The sequence below is a fragment of the Salpingoeca rosetta genome (genome assembly GCF_000188695.1).
Source record: "Salpingoeca rosetta unplaced genomic scaffold supercont1.15, whole genome shotgun sequence".
NCBI classification, from domain to species: domain Eukaryota; class Choanoflagellata; order Craspedida; family Salpingoecidae; genus Salpingoeca; species Salpingoeca rosetta.
In genome coordinates, this window is record NW_004754919.1 from 756,994 (window position 1) to 774,282 (window position 17,289).

General features: G+C 58.5%; 7 protein-coding genes across 7 annotated transcripts in view; 4 read left to right on the plus strand and 3 right to left on the minus strand.

Moving 5' to 3' along the window:
• The window catches only part of PTSG_05961 (uncharacterized protein), a gene marked incomplete at its 3' end in the record, with an annotated part of 2,273 nt that extends 1,530 nt beyond the window's left edge, over positions 1–743 (plus strand). The window contains exons 5-6 of the mRNA XM_004992796.1: positions 126–195; positions 535–743. Coding sequence (XP_004992853.1) covers positions 126–195; positions 535–743 — 279 coding nt within the window. The remainder of the gene's footprint in view (positions 1–125; positions 196–534) is intronic.
• A 556-nt stretch (positions 744–1,299) lies between these two features.
• Positions 1,300–3,401, plus strand: PTSG_05962 (uncharacterized protein; the record flags this gene model as incomplete). Its single annotated transcript, XM_004992797.1, has 3 exons — positions 1,300–2,781; positions 2,817–3,047; positions 3,273–3,401. 3 exons carry the CDS (start codon positions 1,300–1,302, stop codon positions 3,399–3,401), a joined length of 1,842 nt encoding a protein of 613 aa, XP_004992854.1.
• A 761-nt stretch (positions 3,402–4,162) lies between these two features.
• Positions 4,163–6,601, plus strand: PTSG_05963 (uncharacterized protein; the record flags this gene model as incomplete). The annotated part of the gene is made up of 2 exons (XM_004992798.1): positions 4,163–5,994; positions 6,308–6,601. One exon carries the CDS (start codon positions 4,163–4,165, stop codon positions 5,510–5,512), a length of 1,350 nt encoding a protein of 449 aa, XP_004992855.1. The 3' UTR covers positions 5,513–5,994; positions 6,308–6,601.
• Positions 6,602–6,800: 199 nt separating this feature from the next.
• PTSG_05964 (uncharacterized protein) lies at positions 6,801–8,042 on the minus strand (the record flags this gene model as incomplete). The annotated part of the gene is made up of 2 exons (XM_004992799.1): positions 7,126–8,042; positions 6,801–6,818 (listed from the first exon to the last, which is right to left on the minus strand). Exons 1-2 carry the CDS (start codon positions 7,870–7,872, stop codon positions 6,801–6,803), a joined length of 765 nt encoding a protein of 254 aa, XP_004992856.1. The 5' UTR covers positions 7,873–8,042.
• Positions 8,043–8,685: 643 nt separating this feature from the next.
• Positions 8,686–9,616, minus strand: PTSG_12370 (uncharacterized protein; the record flags this gene model as incomplete). Its single annotated transcript, XM_004992800.1, has 3 exons — positions 8,686–8,777; positions 9,119–9,198; positions 9,444–9,616. 3 exons carry the CDS (start codon positions 9,614–9,616, stop codon positions 8,686–8,688), a joined length of 345 nt encoding a protein of 114 aa, XP_004992857.1.
• Positions 9,617–9,706: 90 nt separating this feature from the next.
• PTSG_12371 (uncharacterized protein) lies at positions 9,707–10,009 on the minus strand (the record flags this gene model as incomplete). The annotated part of the gene is made up of 1 exon (XM_004992801.1): positions 9,707–10,009. The coding sequence occupies one exon, from the start codon at positions 10,007–10,009 to the stop codon at positions 9,707–9,709; it is 303 nt and encodes a 100-aa protein (XP_004992858.1).
• A 418-nt stretch (positions 10,010–10,427) lies between these two features.
• PTSG_05966 (DEAH box polypeptide 34) overlaps positions 10,428–17,289 on the plus strand; it is a gene marked incomplete at both ends in the record, with an annotated part of 8,034 nt that continues 1,172 nt past the window's right edge. The window contains 7 exons of the mRNA XM_004992802.1: positions 10,428–10,541; positions 11,049–11,166; positions 11,391–11,428; positions 11,606–16,303; positions 16,579–16,623; positions 16,778–16,879; positions 17,072–17,116. Of these exons, the coding sequence (XP_004992859.1) occupies positions 10,428–10,541; positions 11,049–11,166; positions 11,391–11,428; positions 11,606–16,303; positions 16,579–16,623; positions 16,778–16,879; positions 17,072–17,116 (5,160 nt within the window). The remainder of the gene's footprint in view (positions 10,542–11,048; positions 11,167–11,390; positions 11,429–11,605; positions 16,304–16,578; positions 16,624–16,777; positions 16,880–17,071; positions 17,117–17,289) is intronic.

Genomic DNA, 17,289 nt, shown 5'->3' on the forward strand with positions numbered 1-17,289 from the left:
TGTGCATGTCGGTGCCTGCCTTGCCCATCTTGGCCGTGCATGTGTGATGATGCTGCGTCGTGTTTGTCGTGTGACCTGTGTTGTCTGCACTTTGCTGATGCTGACGTGTGTTGATTGCGGTGCAGGATGTGTCGAGCTACGAGCGCAGCATCGACAAGCAGATGACAACGCTGCAGCACCTCGGTGCCATCATCGGTGAGGGCACGGAGAACGAGGGCTTGTGACTGCCGTGTGTGTCATGGCGTCCATCCGGACACACGCACACACTCACACATGGACACCAAATGTACACACACACACACATATGTATCAATTGCAACGGGTGTTTTGTGCTTGATGCATGATTGTGGGTGCGTTTTGAACCTACCGCTCACACACACACACACAACCATACACGCACGCACATACACACACACACACACACAAACACAAACACAACCACACGCACGCACGCACACACACACACACAACCATACACGCACGCACACACACACACACACAACCACCTGCACCATCCACCATCATGCACGCCAGACTACTTGGTGCGGGAGTACCCTGATCTCGAAGAGTCGTTTGCATCTGTGCGGGACACGCTGGGGTTCAAGCTGAGCAAGTTCCGGCGGGCAACAGCGGATATGAGGGGCGCTGACGGTGGGGATGACGACATTGAGGAGGATGCCACTTCCATGGCCGACACGACCATCACCGCCACCAGCGCTGGCAGCAGGCGATTGCACCGTTGATGAACAGGCTGGACATGCGTGTGTCTGTGTGTCTGTGTGTCTGTGTGTCTGTGTGTCTGTGTGTGTGTGTGTCTATGTCTGTGTGTGTTGTACTGTGACAGAAATGGGGTGTGACCCATGCATGGGTTGCTGTTGTTGCTGTCGTTTGCTGCTTGTGCTGGTCTCTGTCTCTCGCTCTCGCTCGCTCTGTGGCAATATAGAAGACAATGGGGACACAGTACTCTTCCATGCATTATGCCAAAAAGCTCGTGGATGAAGATTTGAAGAGATGATTGTGACGTGAACAGCACACACGTCATCGATGATGGTTTGTGTAAGATATTCAACAATGCTCCAGGCAAGCGTTCCTGTTGTGTAACACGCCTGATCGTTCAACCCCCTCTCTGTTACGCACGCAGACGCACTCTCGTTCATGCCACAAGCTGCCTTCGCGCAAGTGTCACACCACACCAAACAAGCACCCGCTACCCAACACAAGAAGCGCTACCATCCCAGCCCACCATCAGCCAACCATCAGCCCACCATCAGCCAACCATCGTCACTGCCTCACTGCATGATGCACGAGGAACACCCAACAGAAGACGCTGTCACGGAGCACGTCGAGCGCACCCAGGCTCAACAACCACAAGCAGATGGGTGTGGTGCTCCTGCTCAGAGCGAAGACGCAGGCTCCACAGCAAGCGCAAGCACAGCAAGCAACAGCCCAAAGCGCGGCACGTTTGTTGCCTATGGCGAGTGGGGGAAAACCAGATGCACGTACCACCGGGCCATTTCAAAAACACACACGCTCACCTTCGACAAGGCCAACGATGACGATGCTGCCTATGCTGCCTCCGACTACTGTGTGCGGCGGCCACCTGTCTTGGCACGCATTGTGCAGAGCGACCCCGGCAACGTCACCTGCACCCTGCAGACGTCCCCAGCCTTGCTGACGGTGACAGGTGTCACGCGCGAGCAGGCGGCTGCGTTGGCAGAAGAGTACACCAGCGAGCTCATGGAGGCGTACTGCGATAACGTGGCTTTAGGTCGAGGCTCCCTTGACTTCAACTTCTACATGCACCGCTTCTTTGATGACGAGGAGGAGCACGTTGGCGAGCTCGATGCACACGAACACTCGGCTTCTTCACGCACCAGCGACAAGGACATCAACTCCAGCACCTGCAGTGAGCACAGCACCGCAAGCGACAGCGACAATGGCAGCAGTGGCAGCGTGGTGAGCAGTGGCGACGAGGTGAGCGATGCAGACAGCGGTGTTCACGGCTCAGCCCACGCACCCAGCAAGAGCAGCGCCAAGCACGCTGAGCACGCCGAACACGTTGAGCACGCGACACAAGCAGCTGCTCGAGCAGTCGAGACGCAGGTCATCCCTGTCGACATTGCGGGGATGCAGGGTGAGCTGAAGCTGAAGGACGACGACGAGAACTTTGCACTCGTCGCTGCTGCCATCCACCGCGGCCTGGAACGACTGCAGTTCACGAAGGACACGGCGTTTGCGGCTGTGGGCCCGAAGATGCCGCTCAAGCCGTCCGCAGACGCCCCAGCTTTGCTTCAGCAGGCCATGTGCGCACAGCTGCTGCGCTTGAGACAAGAGGTGGGGGAAGGGAGTGAGGATGTCAGACACGAGGGCGGCAACGAAGAGCAGCAGCAACAGCACCACCACCAGCAGCAGCAACAGCAGCAGCAACAGCAACAGCAGCAGCAGCAGCAGCAGCAGTTTGGGCTGAAGAAGGAAGACGACAAGGAAGACGAGGAAGACGAGGCAGCGTGCTACAAGAGCGCAGCGCGTGTGTTCATCATTGCGTCCACCGACTCAGCTGCGCTAGAGGCTGCGCGTGAGGCTCTCGACCACGCCCTTGCAAACTTCCGCCTTGATGTGCCAGCGCATGCCGACCTTGCCGGTTCTTGGGACCAGATGCTACACAACTTCACGCATCACGCCGATACGCGGCAGAGTATTCTGGATACTCGGGGCATCAGATTTTACCGCACACGTGCTGTTCCACCCGAACTGCGGCCTGCACTTGATAACATTGAGATGGTGTGGCTGCAATCATATCAGCGCCCACCTTGGAGGAATGGAAGTCTGTGGCCAGCCTCCCAAACATCAAGATGCTCGAACTCAGACGCTCGCCGCGAAACACAGCAGAGCTGTTTGAGAAGGTGAAGGCGACGGGCGACGAGGAGCTGGTGCGCCGCTTCAAGGAGGTGACGGTCCTGTACGACCACACGGGCCTGAGCCCCGAGGAGGCAAAGCGGCACCGATACCGGCAGCGACTCGCGTCTGCATTTCTTTATGCAGCCACGGTTCGATCTCGCTACGTGTATGAAATTTGTGCTTTGCTCTGGCATGGAATGATGCGGCGTCAGTGTTTGCGCGTGCGTGCTTGCGTGTGTTGAGGTGTCGCTGCTTAACACTGCTCACACCGCTTGTGTAGCCATTGCGATCTAGCTTTGCACAAGACGCGTACTTCATCCTCACGCACGTGTTCTCTGTTGGTGTTTGTTGCTGTTCCTGGTGTTGCCGTGCAGTTCGGGCATGGCTGGGACTGCGAAGCGTGCAAGCAGTGCGAGATGAGCTGGTGGTGCCTGTATGACAATCCCGGCAGCTGCGAAGGCGTCGACATCTATGACCCCGACTACTCGGACGGGCTTGACTGAGATCATAAGATGGTCTGATGGTGGTGTCATAGTTGAGTACTTGTTTGGCAACGGTCATTTCTACTGACATTTGTCTGCATACATGCACGCTCGCATCGACACCTCTGTGCGCGCGCAAGTGTGTCTGTATGTGTATGTGTGTCTGTGTCTGTGTGTGTGCGCGCTGTCTCTGTGTCTCCCAGTTTGTTTGTGGGGGATGACATTGAGGAGGATGCCACTTCCATGGCCGACACGACCATCACCACCGCCAGTGCTGGCAGCAGACGAACGAACCGTTGATGAATGGGCTGGGCATGTGTGTTTGTATGTGTTTGTGTGTGTGTGTGTGTGTGTGTGTATGTGTGTGTTTGTATGTGTGTGTGTGTGTGTGTCGTGTGTGTGTGTGTGTGTCGGGTGTGTGTGTGTATGTACCTCATGAAAGACTAAACTTGCTGCCAAAAGCTCGTGGACGAAGATGACGTGACGATTGTGATGTGACAACATGACAACGTCATCGATGATGATTCATGGAAGATATCCAACAATGAAACAATGCACCCTCAGATTGCACCCTTCCCCTGTAACACGCCATAACCCGAATCAACTGCGTGCCTGTGGAGGTTGCGCGTGACTTTCCAACTCGCACTTTCCCACAAACACACACACACACACACACACACACACACACACACACACACACACACACACACACACACACACGTATACGCAGGCATACGCACGCAAGCACGCACACACACGTCAACACAGCAAACAACAGCAGCATGCACGAAAAACAACAGCACCAGACACAAGCAGGCGACGCCGTCCCGGCCCAGCGTAGCCCTCCCCAAACCCAGCACCACGACGACATGGGCAAAGATGCAGGCTACGCAGCAAGCACAAGCACAGCAAGCAGCACAAGCATGACAAGTAGCAGCCCAAAGCGCCTAAAGCGCGGCACGTTTGTTGCCTACGGAGAGTGTGCGCAAACCAGGTGCATGCATCACCAATCGAGTTCGGCAACCCACATTCTCTCCTTCGACAAAACCAGCGACGACAACACCGTTGAGCATGCTAGCGGACAGTATTGCGTGCGGCGCCCGCCTGTTTTGGCGCGCATTGCGCAGAGCGATCCCAGCAACGTCACCTGCACCCTGCAGACATCACCCGCCGTGCTGACCGTCACGGGTGTCACACGCGAGCAGGCGGCTGCGCTGGCAGAAGAGTGCACCAGCGAGCTCATGGAGGCGTACTGCGACGCCGTCATATTGGATTGGGGCTCATTCGACTTCAACTTCTACATGCACCGCTTCTTCGATGAGGGCGAAGACGGTGGTGAACGTGTGCATGACGCCCACGAACGCGCAACCTCTGCACACGCCAGTGACACCAACACCAGTACTTGCAGTGAGCACAGCACCGCCAACAGCAACGATGTCAACTCAAGCACTTGCAGTGAGCGCAGCACCACAAGCAGCAACGACAGTGGTAGTGATTATGTTCGGTCTGGGGAGAAGGCGAGCGATGTTGGTGGTGGTGGTGATGGTGGTGTTCACAGCACGAGCCACAGCAGCGGCAGCGACAGCGACAGCATCACTGCCAAGCAAGATTCTGCAGAGCCACCAGCAGCTGCGCGCATGTGCATGCAGGCCATCCCCGTCAACATTGCGGGGATGCACGGCGACTTCAAGCTGGAGGACGATGACGAGAATTTCGCGCTCGTCGCTGCTGCCATCCGCCGCGCCCTGGACTGGCTGCAGTACACGAAGGACACGGAGTTTGCTGCAGTGGGTCCGAAGTTGCTGTTGGACTTGACCACGGTCTCCGCTGGCCTTCGACAAGCCATCCTCGCCGACGTGGCTCGCTACGCTGAAGAAGCCAACGACGGCAAGCTGCAGCAGGAAGGGGATGAGGTCCAGAAACAAGAGCATCAACAGCATCAACAGCATCAACAGCAGGAAGAGCAGGAAGAGGAAGGGATACAACAACAGCAGCACCAGCAGCACCAGCAACAACAGCCGCACCAGCATCAGCACCAGCAGCACCAGGGAGAGAACGAGGTTGACGACTTGGAAGAGCATGAGGAATTCTGCAGCACTGAGCACATATTCATCATTGCATCGACTCCCTGATTGCTGCGCGCGAGGCCGTCGATTATGCGCTGGCCACCTTTCGCCTCGATGTGCCTCCAGACCATTCGGATGTTGTATTCGCTTGGTCGTGGGAAGAACTGCTGCACAACGTCACGCAGCATGACGATCCACAGTCCATTGCCACAGCCAGAGGGATATGGGGGTTTCCCAAAGGGCATGTTCCCGCTGACCTGCGCCCCGCTCTCGCCAACGTGGAGATGATGTGGCTGCGAATCCACAAGCCTGAAGTGGAGGCCTACAAATCGCTCCTGAGCCTCCCGGGCATCAAGCTGATCGACCTCAAAGGAGGGCTGCGCACTGCAAGGCTGCTTGAGCAGGTCAAGGCGACAGGCGACGAGGAGCTGCTGCGTCGCTTCAAGGAGGTGACGGTCTTGTACGACCGCAGAGGGTTGAGCCCAGAAGAGGCAGAGCACCAGCGACGCCGATGCCGACTCTCGTATGCGCTCGAGTATGCAAGAAATGTGAGTTTGCACTGAGTTTATCGTGCTCTGGGGTCTTGTACGTATTCCTTGAGTTGTGGGAGCACCCGTGGAGTGGATTGTGGCGTGCTGGCTTGTGATGGCTTGGTCGATGGCATTGAACCTGCTGTGACGTGTGTCATCGTGTGCTGTAAAGTGTCAGACAACACGCTGCTCACCCTGTGTTTGCGACTCCTTAAGAGAGGCTCGCACTTGTTCTCTTTCTCCTGCACTGTCTTACTTACCTCCGCACACAACACAACACAACGCAACACAACTCAACACAACACAACACAACACAACACACGTGATGCAGCAAGGGTACGACTCCGAAGGCCGCTGTCTGCGATGCCAGCGCTGCTGCTGGTATCATGACTATTACATAGGCTGCGAAGAGTGCTATCGCTTGAGGCCCGACCGCGACTAACTGTGCTTTTGCATGCGTGTGCAGGCGTGTGTGGATCTGTGCGCTGTTTGTTCGTGCCTCGGCATTGTTTGTTTGCCTTCCGCTTTCGTTGATGTGGTCTGGTCAGATATCTCCTTTTGTTGACATGATTATGGTGTGACATGAGTCAGACGTTGTTCACAAATACAACGCCAGCACTCAAGCGCTTGTGCGGTCATGCTCATGCCTCGCGTCCTTCAATTGCTCCCACACGGGTCATGTTCGTGGTGACTGTGAGAGCTGTTCACATCGCATCACAACAACCAGCGTTTATTGTTCACACACGCACGACGTGGCACAGGCGCACACAGATCAAACAAACAACTGTCAAGCAAGTCAACACCACACATGCTGAAAGGCAGGGTCATGTGCAAGTCCAACACTGGAAGGCGAGATGGCAAAGAAGGAAGGGGGCACGGTGGAACACAACGAAGCACAACACAGCAGGAAGCAGGAGAACCACAACAAGTTTCAGGCAGGCTAAAGAGCGAAGCTGCGGTGTCGGACGAATGCTTGGCGACGGCGATGGAGACTTGGCGTTCCAGGAAAACGGCAACAAACACAGAGCGAGTAGTCCTGTGCTGCTCACCGCAGTGCACCCGCAACGATGTTCACTCAAGGCCGAGCGCAGTGACCCCCAGTGCGCTGCACACGTGCGTGTAGCTTGGGCACACGGGCCAGTGGCTTACGACCAGGATGTCGTCGTCTCCCGCCTCCTTGTGCAGCGCGAGTTGCACTTCACAGTGGAACGCAGCTTTCGCGCACCGCTCAAGAATGCTAGAAGCGTTATCCTCCGTGCAGTTCAGTTCGGCCAACAGCTGATCGAACTGCTCACTGGTCGTGCCCTCGAGGACATGCTGGAGAACCAGATTGGTGTACTCTTTGGGCCGTGGCCCCCCAAGAAGGTCCCTCGTGTCGGCAACGTTGTACACTTTTAGGGCGGCATGGAGTGCAACGCCGAGTATGACGTCGCGGCATGGATGCGGCTGTTGTTGCTGTTGTTGTTGCAGGCGGCGGAACGTGTCTGCAGGATCTGCGTCGGCAGCCTCATCTTCCACCGTCAGCACGCGCGCCACGGCAAGTATGGCGTCGAAGATCCTTGAAGGGCGCGTGGGGAACACGTCAGAAAAGGCAATCTTGAGCTGGTGGTGCTGGTAGGTGAAGAGCGTGGAGGTGCTTCCAGCGGCATGACGACGCACGAAGAACTCGTGCGGGACGCGCACGGTGATGAAGCGGTTGCTGTCGAACAGGGCTCTGCTGCAGGCAGTGCCGACGTTGACGCCGCTCCTGTACTCAGGATTGGACTTGCGCATCAAGGTGACGCGGTGCCGTTGGGTGATCTTGACCATGCCTGGCAGCGAGCCACGCACCACATGAACCACGCCGTCCTCAGTGTCGACCGTGGCGAGGGGAACCAGGGATGCCGCAGAGCCCATCGTTGCTGTTGCGGCAGTGCTGGTGTGGAGGACGTTGGTGCTGTGTATGCATGTGGGCGACAGCGGAGCACCGCCAAGGCCGATGTTTGCGCAGACGAGACGGCCGGCATTGCTACTCAAACCATCGCTCCGATTCAAACTCAAAGTTTTCCCGCCAAAAACAACGCCTTGTGCTGTTCGAGTTGTTGCGCCTTTGATATACTGTCCTGTGTCTGTACTTCACTCAGACCCGCTGGGTTTATTGTTTGGTGTCGAAAGCTGCCTGGCCAGTTGAAGAATGACAGCATGGCGTGTGTGTGTGTGTGTGTGTGTGTGTGTGTGTGTGTGTGTGTGTGTGTGTGTGTGTGTGTGTGTGTGTGTGTGTGTGTGAGCACTTTGTGCGCTTGCGCGTGTGTGCGCGGGTGAGTGCAAGCACGGGTGGGTGTGGGGTCTGAGGCACACAGTACCACGGCAGGGGGGCTGAAAACCCATTCACGCTTATGCGATCGTGTGACTAGGTGTGTGTGTGTGTGTGAGTGTGTGAGTGTGTGAGTGTGTGAGTGTGTGTGCGACCATATTGATAATAGCCTTGGGTTCAAGCCTGTCTGCACACACGGTCACCATGCATGCTGCATGCACATGCGAGCAGCGAGTGGCATTCTCTTTCTTTTCAACTCACTGTGCTGTCTCTGCCTGTACTGTCTCTGCCTGTACTGTCTCTGTCTGTGCTGTCTGTTTTGCTGCTGTCGCGATTGCGCTGTGTGCAGGTGGCTGTCGAAGCAGAGCGACTTGCGTCGGTTGAGCAGCAGGTGGAAGGGCTACGGACTGCCATTCTCAGTTGCGCTTGCGTGTCGCTCTGTCCTCGTGAATGCCAAGTCCATTTGAACGGGCGCACGATTCGCGGTTGGTTGCGGCAGCAGTCCAACCTGGCGGTGGGCCGTAAGAGGTGGTGGTAACGACCGTGAGCTGAGTTGACGCTGAACCAAAACAAAAAAGATTTGGACATGGCAGACGCGATGGTGGTCGTTAGTGGTCGGGAAAGGCGAGGCAAGTGTGTGTGTGTGTGTGTGTGTGTGTGTGTGTGTGTGTGTGTGTGTGTGTGTGTGTGTGTGTGTGTGTGTGTGTGTGTCTGGACAAGCCCTTGTGCTCCAGCGCGTACAATGGAGGGCCAGTGAGAACTTACGGTTGCCATTTGCTGCTTTCATAGCCATTGACTGTGAACAAGTGTATGCTGTCCGTGCTCGTTACCACCGTTTGATTTCAGCACCTGCACCGCAGTTGAAGAGGGAACCATATGGCCAGAGCATGAAAGATGTGAGCGAAGCAGGTGGAGGGATGAGAAGGCATCTGGCAGCCGCAATCACATGCAAGAAGAACATGCACAGAGACGCGCACGTCCACAGCAGACTGTATACTCGTGCACACGCACATGCGCACATGCACAGATAGACAGACGCACACGCAGAGACACAGAGACACAGAGACGCAAGCAGACAGACAGACAGACAGACACACGCACGCACACACGCACACACAGACACACACAGACACACAGACACACAGACACACAGACACACACACACACACCCGACCTGCGTTGGATGGAGACGGAGCGACGGAGGCAGGCGTCACAGAAGATGTGCTGCGATGGACACATGGAGGCATCACGGATGCCCAGCAGGCATATGGGACAGCGAAGGAGATTGTCCAGCTTGTGCACAAACATGGCTTCATCCCAGCCTGCGACATCTTCCGCCACGTCCATGGTTCCTGTTGATGATGTTGCTGCTTTGTAATTGCTGTTGTCTTGCAAGTGAGCCACACCTGTGTCATGCACAACAGTCATGTCACATCATCACATCAGCTTGTATGAAGGGGTAAGAGCAAGACACACACGCACACGGTGGCAGCTTAACCACGGTTTGACACACACACACACACCCAGGCAGACACACACAGACACACAGACACACAGACACACACAGACACACAGACACACAGACACACACATACACACACAGACAGAGGCGACGACGACAGCAGCAGGAACTCGACGACACCATGCCAACTCGACGACGCGCGTCAGAATTGTCGACAAACTCACACACAGATCACAGGTTTCAATGAGCCACCCCCAGCAGTGATCCGTCCACCACATCCAACTGTAACTGTGACCGTGACACGCCAGCCACGCAACCACACAAACAAGCAAACGCAAGCAAACGCAAGCAAACACACCCCTCCAGTAGTCCAGTCCCTACCATCAACATGCTTGCTTGTCGGTCCTCATCGTGTGTGGAACTGACAGCAGCGGCCCTGGTGTACTGTCTCGGTTTTTTTGCCTCCTCCTGATTTTGCTTCATTCTTTTTTCGAACACACCTCGTGTTTGTGCCGCTTGCAGACCACACGCTTCTGTGGCTGCCTTACCGCAGCCTGGTTGCTTGTTGGTCTCTGCGAACTCGCACTCCACATCCGCTCCTGCCAAGCCCCAAACAGAGAGAGATTGAGATTTCAAGAGACTGAGAGACTTCCTCCCTTCCACCCCCTTCCGCCTTGTCAACAACACTTCATCGCCATGGCAAACGCTCGCGCCATCCTCAACGTCTTCTCCACCAAGACGCGTCACACCATTGACATCTCGTATGGTGACCCCGTCGGACCCCCACACATGCCCACTTTCGAGTGCACGGTACGCCACAATGAAGGATAGAGACGGGAGGGGACGGGGGGAAGAGAAGCGTTGTGAGGCGATGTGAAGCGAAGGAGCATGGTCACTCGAGAAAGGGACTGTGTGCGTGTGCGTGTGTGCGTGTGCGTGTGCGTGTGTAAATGTGTGTGTGTTGGTTTGGGATAAAGGGCGACGTGATGGTACGGAAGAGGACAGGAAGAGGACAGGTTCATAGAGTCGAAGAGTGCAGCAACAGTAGCAGCAACGTGTTCTGTATTGATGGTCATGTTGCGCTCATGCATGAACACACACGTGCGTACGTTCACACATTCACATGTATCCCATCAAACACCAACATGAACATGCACACACACACACACACTCGCACGCACACACTCGCACGCACACACTCGCACGCACACACACACATACACACACACACACACACACACACACACACACACACACACACACACACACACACACACACACACACACGCACACACGCACCCGCCCGCGCGCCACTAGGTGAGTGTTGGGTCCTTGGTCTCCTGTTCGGCGCGTGGCGGTGGCAAGAAGACAGCCATGCAGGATGCATGCAAGCAAGCCGTGGAAGCACTCAAAGCGCAAGGCTACATGCGTCCTGGTACGACATCCCCACTCCCCAAGCGCCCAAGCATCCATTCTGTGCTTGCCACGTGCAGTTGTCCGTGTCTTGTTGGTGTGAAACCTGCTGCTTACATGTTCAGTGGTCTTGCACACGGTTCACTACTTTCACACGTCAATCATTGCGCGCTTTGCTCATCGGCTACTCTGCTCACGATTGGATCACTTCCCCCACCCTTCTCCTTGCCCCTACCAACTTTGCAGATGGAGAGGTCGGGGATGTGCCACCCCCTGGTGCACCCGTAAGTTGAACACTTCCCGGAAGAACTGCCCACAAGCTGTGTCCGGTTTCTTGTTGTCAGTGCCACCTTTGATGCCTTGTCAGTTCCAAGCCATGATTAGGTAGCCGTGGATGCGTGGAACACAACTCGTTCATGGTATCATTCACTCACTCCCACCGTCATCTGCACGCTATTCAGGGCATGTCGAGGCCACCTGCTCAGCCGCCACCAGCATCACACCAACAGCCGCCGCCGCCGCATGGTCAGCCTCCATACCCGCACCACCAGCCACCGCATCAGCCCCCATACGACCCGCACTACCAAGCCTACCCCCAGTATCCGTCATCCTACCCGTACCCACCCCCGCACTATCCCGGGCAACCGCCACCACCACCGCCACCATCCTCTACGTACCCTGACTACTACTACCAACAGCAACACTATCACCATCCACCACCACCCCCGCCACCAACCTCGGAGCGGCCTGCGCGCGGGCCGGACGCCCACACACGTGAGCAGCACGACCCGCACAGGCGTGGCCGTGGCCGCAGCTCCCATGCTGATGTCCCATACCACCACCAGCAGCAGCAGCAGCAGCAGCAGCAGCACGAGTACCCGCAACGCGAGCACCCGCAGCAGGAGGAGCAGCACCACCCGCGCCATCAGGAACCACGGACACCAATGGCAGGTCCCGCCTCCACCCCATCTTCTCAACATGACCCATATTTCCATGAGCAGCAGCAGCAGCAACCACCAGCGCCCCGCGGGCGATTCGCACAGCAGCAACAACAGCAGATGCAGCCTGTCCGCGGCCGTGGCCCACGCATGCCGCCACCCCACGTCCAACAACCACCCCACCTCCAACAACCACCACACCTTCAACAACCACCACATCTCCGCCACCAGCAACAACACCAGCAGCAGCAGCAGCGCGTACCTCCACCAGCCTCTTCGTCTACTCCGCACCACGCCGAGTATGCAGCACACCGCCCGCCCTATGGTGCAGCGACACACGACCGCTCCCAGCGCGCGAAGGAAGAGCAAGAAGTGAGAGACGCTCACGCTCACGCTCACGCTCGTCCGCAGCCCACACGCGGCCGCGGGCCCCAGGGGCGCATGCACGACTACAGCCCAGCAGTGAAGCAGGAGCAGCAGTTGTCACCCATGCACAGAGACGCTGGTCGTGGTCGTGGTCGTGGTCGCGCCATGCAACTTGGCCGGGACGACTACGGCGACGACGACGACGACGATGGTGATGGCGGCGCTGGTGACAATGATGGAGACGGACGTGGTGCTATACGTGGCGATGTTGACGACCGCCCGCCGGCCAGCAAGGAGCCGCGCGGCGCTGCCAGCACACGTAGCGGATACAGCCCTTACGGCTACGCACGTGGCCAGGCAGAGCCGGCAACAGCAGCAACAACGTCGTCGTCGTCGCCACCAACAGCATCTTGGACCGGCGGAGCGACAACGCCGCGCGCGCCTTCCCGTCACTCGATGGATACGGGCGACTCAAACGCTGGCAGCATGCCCACCACCCCGCACACGGCGCCCCGTGCCAGGACAACATCGCCACCGCCGCTGCCACACGACGTTTACGACATTGCGCAGACGAAGCCGATGGAGCCGCTGTCCGCACGAACGACAGCAACGACAGCGACGACGCCTTCCACAATGACGGCGACGGGCGCGAGGGGCTCCCCCGCCTCCATTGCCAGCGGCCCACACCGCGGCCCGGCAACAGCTGCTCATCATGACGGGGATGGTGATGGTGATGGTGACGGTAACGGTGACGGTGGACGGGGACGTGGCAGGGATGCGTTCCAGCACGACCGCCACCGCGTCAAACACGAGCCGGGTGCCGAGAGCGAGCAGCCATACCAGCACGAGTACCAGCCATACTACCCCGGGTACAGCCACAATCCACACCAGCAACAGCAGCACCAACCTCCACCACCTCCGCCACATGCGCAGGAGCAGCAGCAGCAGCAGCCATATGACCCTTACTACGGGTACGCACAGCATCATGGAGACTATAGTGGCCCCGGTGGCCCACCGCCGCCGCCGCCACCACATGCGTCTGCTGCCTCTTCTTCGGCGTACCCCTACCCGCAACCTCCCCACTACGACCCCTACTACCCATACCCGCCTCAACACCAGCAGCAGCAGCAGCAGCAGCAGCAGCAGCAGCCATACCAACAGCCCTACACCGGGTACCCAGGTGGGCCAGGTTCCCACCAACATCCACAGCAGCACATGCAGCCCCCACCGCCGCCACCACCACAGCACTTCCACCCCCCGCCGCCGCCTGATGAGTTTGGGCCGGAGTGTCGGTTTGAGCTGTACCGGCCGCCGCGCATGCCGCGTGCTGAGGCCGGCAAGACAGCCAAGTCCGTGGTGATGGAGTACTGCCAGGCCCTGAAGCGCACCAAGCCCAAGGTGGTGGTGAAGCAGACGGGCCCACAGGAGGCGAGCACGTTCACGGCCTACTGCCGGGTGGACTGGTTTGACCAACCCATTGTCTTCCAGGGCACAGACAAGCGCAAGAAGGACGCGGAGCACCGGGCCATGGAGCAGATTGTCACGTACATGCTGGACACGGGCATCATCTCGGCAGAGACGGGCCGGGCGCCGCCGCGCAGACCAGTCGACGTGGCTCCGCACCTGCAGCTGGATGCAACAACACGCCACATGCTGCAGGGTGCCGTGGACAGGGTTGAGGCTGCCCTGCTTGCCGCCGCCCCACTGCCGCCACCCGCGATGCCCACAGAGCCGTCGACAACGACCGCCATGGAAGCAACAGGAGGCGCCGGCACAGCAGCTGCTGGCGACAGGGCCGCACTCGGAGGCCGTGGTCGTGGTGGCCGCCGCAGTGGTGGCAATGGTGGTAATGGTGATGATGATGATGAAGGGTTGCACTTGCTTGGACAGGAGCAGGTGGAGGCGCCGGCGTACCTCACGCGCGACCTGCCTGCGTACAACCACCGCCTGGAGATTCTTGGGGCCCTCGCACAGGCCAACGCCGTGGTGGTGGCCGGCAGCACGGGCACGGGCAAGACGACGCAGATCCCGCAGTACCTGCTGGAGGACTTCAAGCGCACGCACGGCGAGCACCGTTCGTGCCGCATTGTTGTGGCGCAGCCGCGCAAGATCAGCGCCATCTCCGTTGCGGAGCGCATTGCACAGGAGCGCGGGGAGCGGCTGGGCGAGAGCGTGGGCTTCCAAGTCCGCCTGCAGAAGATGATGCCGACTGCACCGCAGTGCATTGTGCTGTGCACGACGGCGATTGCGCTCAAGTACCTGGACAACCCGGACATGCTCGAGGACATGACGCACCTGGTGATTGACGAGGCGCACGAGCGGTCGATTGAGAGCGACCTGCTGCTGGCCCTGGCCCGCTCCAAGCTGGGCAGGCTGCCCCACTTCAAGGTGGTGGTGATGAGCGCAACCATCCAGGAGCACCTCTTCGCCGACTACTTTGACCGCTGCCGCATCGTTGAGATTGAGTCCCGCATGTACCCCGTACGCGAGGTGTTTCTGGAGGACCTGCGGCTGATACCACGGCCGGAGCGGCTGGAGATGAGCACGAGCAGGCCGCCCACCAACTTCCAGACGTACCCGACGACCGCGGGCGACGTTGATGCGATGGAGGGGCACCCGGACCTGTGGTGCGCCGCGCTCAGCATTGCCCTGCAGGACGTGCGCGAGGGCAGCGTGCTCATGTTCTTCTCCGGCTGGAAGGAGATGCAGCGGGTGCGCGATGAGATTATGAAGCGCCCGAACCTGCACCACTGCCGCGTGTGCTGTCTGCACTCGTCCATGACCAACCAGGAGCAGATGCTGGCCTTCCGGCCCGTCCCGCTGCCGGAGCGCAAGGTGGTGCTGGCGACGAACATTGCGGAGACGTCCATCACCATTGAGGACGTGACGGTGGTCATTGACAGCGGCAAGGAGAAGACGAAGCGCTTTGACGTCATGACCAAGTCCTTCTCGCTCACCCCGCACTGGATCTCCAAGACGAGCGCGGTGCAGCGCATTGGCCGCGCCGGACGTGTGCGCGAGGGCCTGTGTTACCGCATGTTCACGCGCACGCAGTTTGAGCAGATGGAGGACCACGCCAAGCCCGAGATTCGGCGCCTGCCGCTGGAGAACTTGGTGCTGCAGGTGAAGGTGCTGGTGCCGCACGAGCACGTGCAGGCGTTTATTGGCCGGCTGATTGAGCCGCCGCACCCGCGCAAGGCGCATGACGCAATCTCCAACCTGGTGCGCATGCGAGCGATGGAGGAGGACGGCGAGACGCTGACGCCGCTCGGGCAGTGTATGGCGCGCCTGCCGCTGGATGCGCAGTTTGGAAAGCTGCTGTGTCTGGCGCGTGTGTTTGGCTGCCAGGAACCTGTGCTGAGCATTGCCGCTGCCATGAGCGTCAAGGACCCCTTTCTCAAGACGGACCAGACCTCCGCCCACCACGGCCCGCCTCGGCACGGGGTTGGGCCTGGCGGTCCTGGCGGTCCTGGCGGTCCTGGCGGTCCTGGCGGTGCGATGCTTGACGAGCCACCGCGTCGTGCGTTTGGCCGGCGGTTCTGCAGCGACAGCGTTGCGCTGGCGGAGGCGTTTGACCAGTTTCTCTCTGCGCGCGTGCCGTATGAATTTTGCAGGGCGTTCAACATCTCGTACACGGGGATGCGCCAGATTGACAGCATCCGGGACCAGCTGCGTTCGTACATGGCCAGCACCACCATCGAGGCCCTGCTTCCGCCCCGTCCACTCAGCGCAGGCGACAACAACGGCAACAGCGGCGGCGGCAGTGATGGTGGTGGTGGTGGCGGTCAGCGAGCACAGCTGATGGCGATTGTCAAGGCGTGTCTCTGCGCAGCCCTCTACCCAAAGGTGGCCAGGGTAAGCATAAGTGGGTGGTCATTGGAGAAGGGGGGGGGGCGTGGTGGAGATTTTTTTTTTGGGAGGGGGGGGGTAGAGAAACTTGTGTGTGCGTGTGTGTGTGTGTGTGAGTGAGCGAGTGAGTGAGTGAGTGCGTACGTGTGTGTGTGTGCGTGCGTGCGAGTGTGGGCGTGCGAGTGTGTGTGGGTGTGTGTGTGCCTGAAGCGACAGTAACCGACTCTCAAACGTGGTGTGATGAATGGTGGTTTGGTGTGTTGGCGGTCAATATCATGCAGATTCCACGCGGCCCAAACGGCGAGCGCATCAAGACGCGCAAAGTGGTGAGATTTGCGTGTGTGTTTTTGTTTGCTTTTGTCGATGGCGTGTCTTACCTTCTTTCTGTGTGCGTTGAATGCAATGCACCCAGTCATTCAACCCGCTTCTCCCTCTCATTTTCTCACCGCCATTGGTGCCTGCTTCCGCCATCACCTGCAGCTTGAGTGCAGCACGGGCTACCCGAGCACGACGCTCATCCACCCGTCCTCCACCAACAACAAGATGGTCCTGCCAACAGACTTTCTCGTCTACCTCGAGCAGGTGCGTTGTTTGTTTGTGTGTGTGTGTGTGTGTGTGTGCGTGTGCGTGTGTGTGTGTGCGCGCGTGCGTTAAATGTATGTGCTTTCTTAGAGTTGGGTCTGTGTTCGCGGATGATGCACAGTGTATATGTGCGTGCATTGGGATGCTCACGCTGCTTTGTGTTGTGGACTCTTTTTCTTCTTGTCGCCACAGGTTGAGACGTCGGCCAAGTTTGTTCGCGACACAACATGCGTCTCGGTGAGTTGCGGTCTGGAGAGTTGGCTGGATTGTGTGGGCGCCATGTGAGGCACCGATTCGAAACGCGCGCGCGCGCACACACACACACACACACACACACACACACACACACACACACACACACACACACACACACACACACACACACACACACACACACACACACACACACA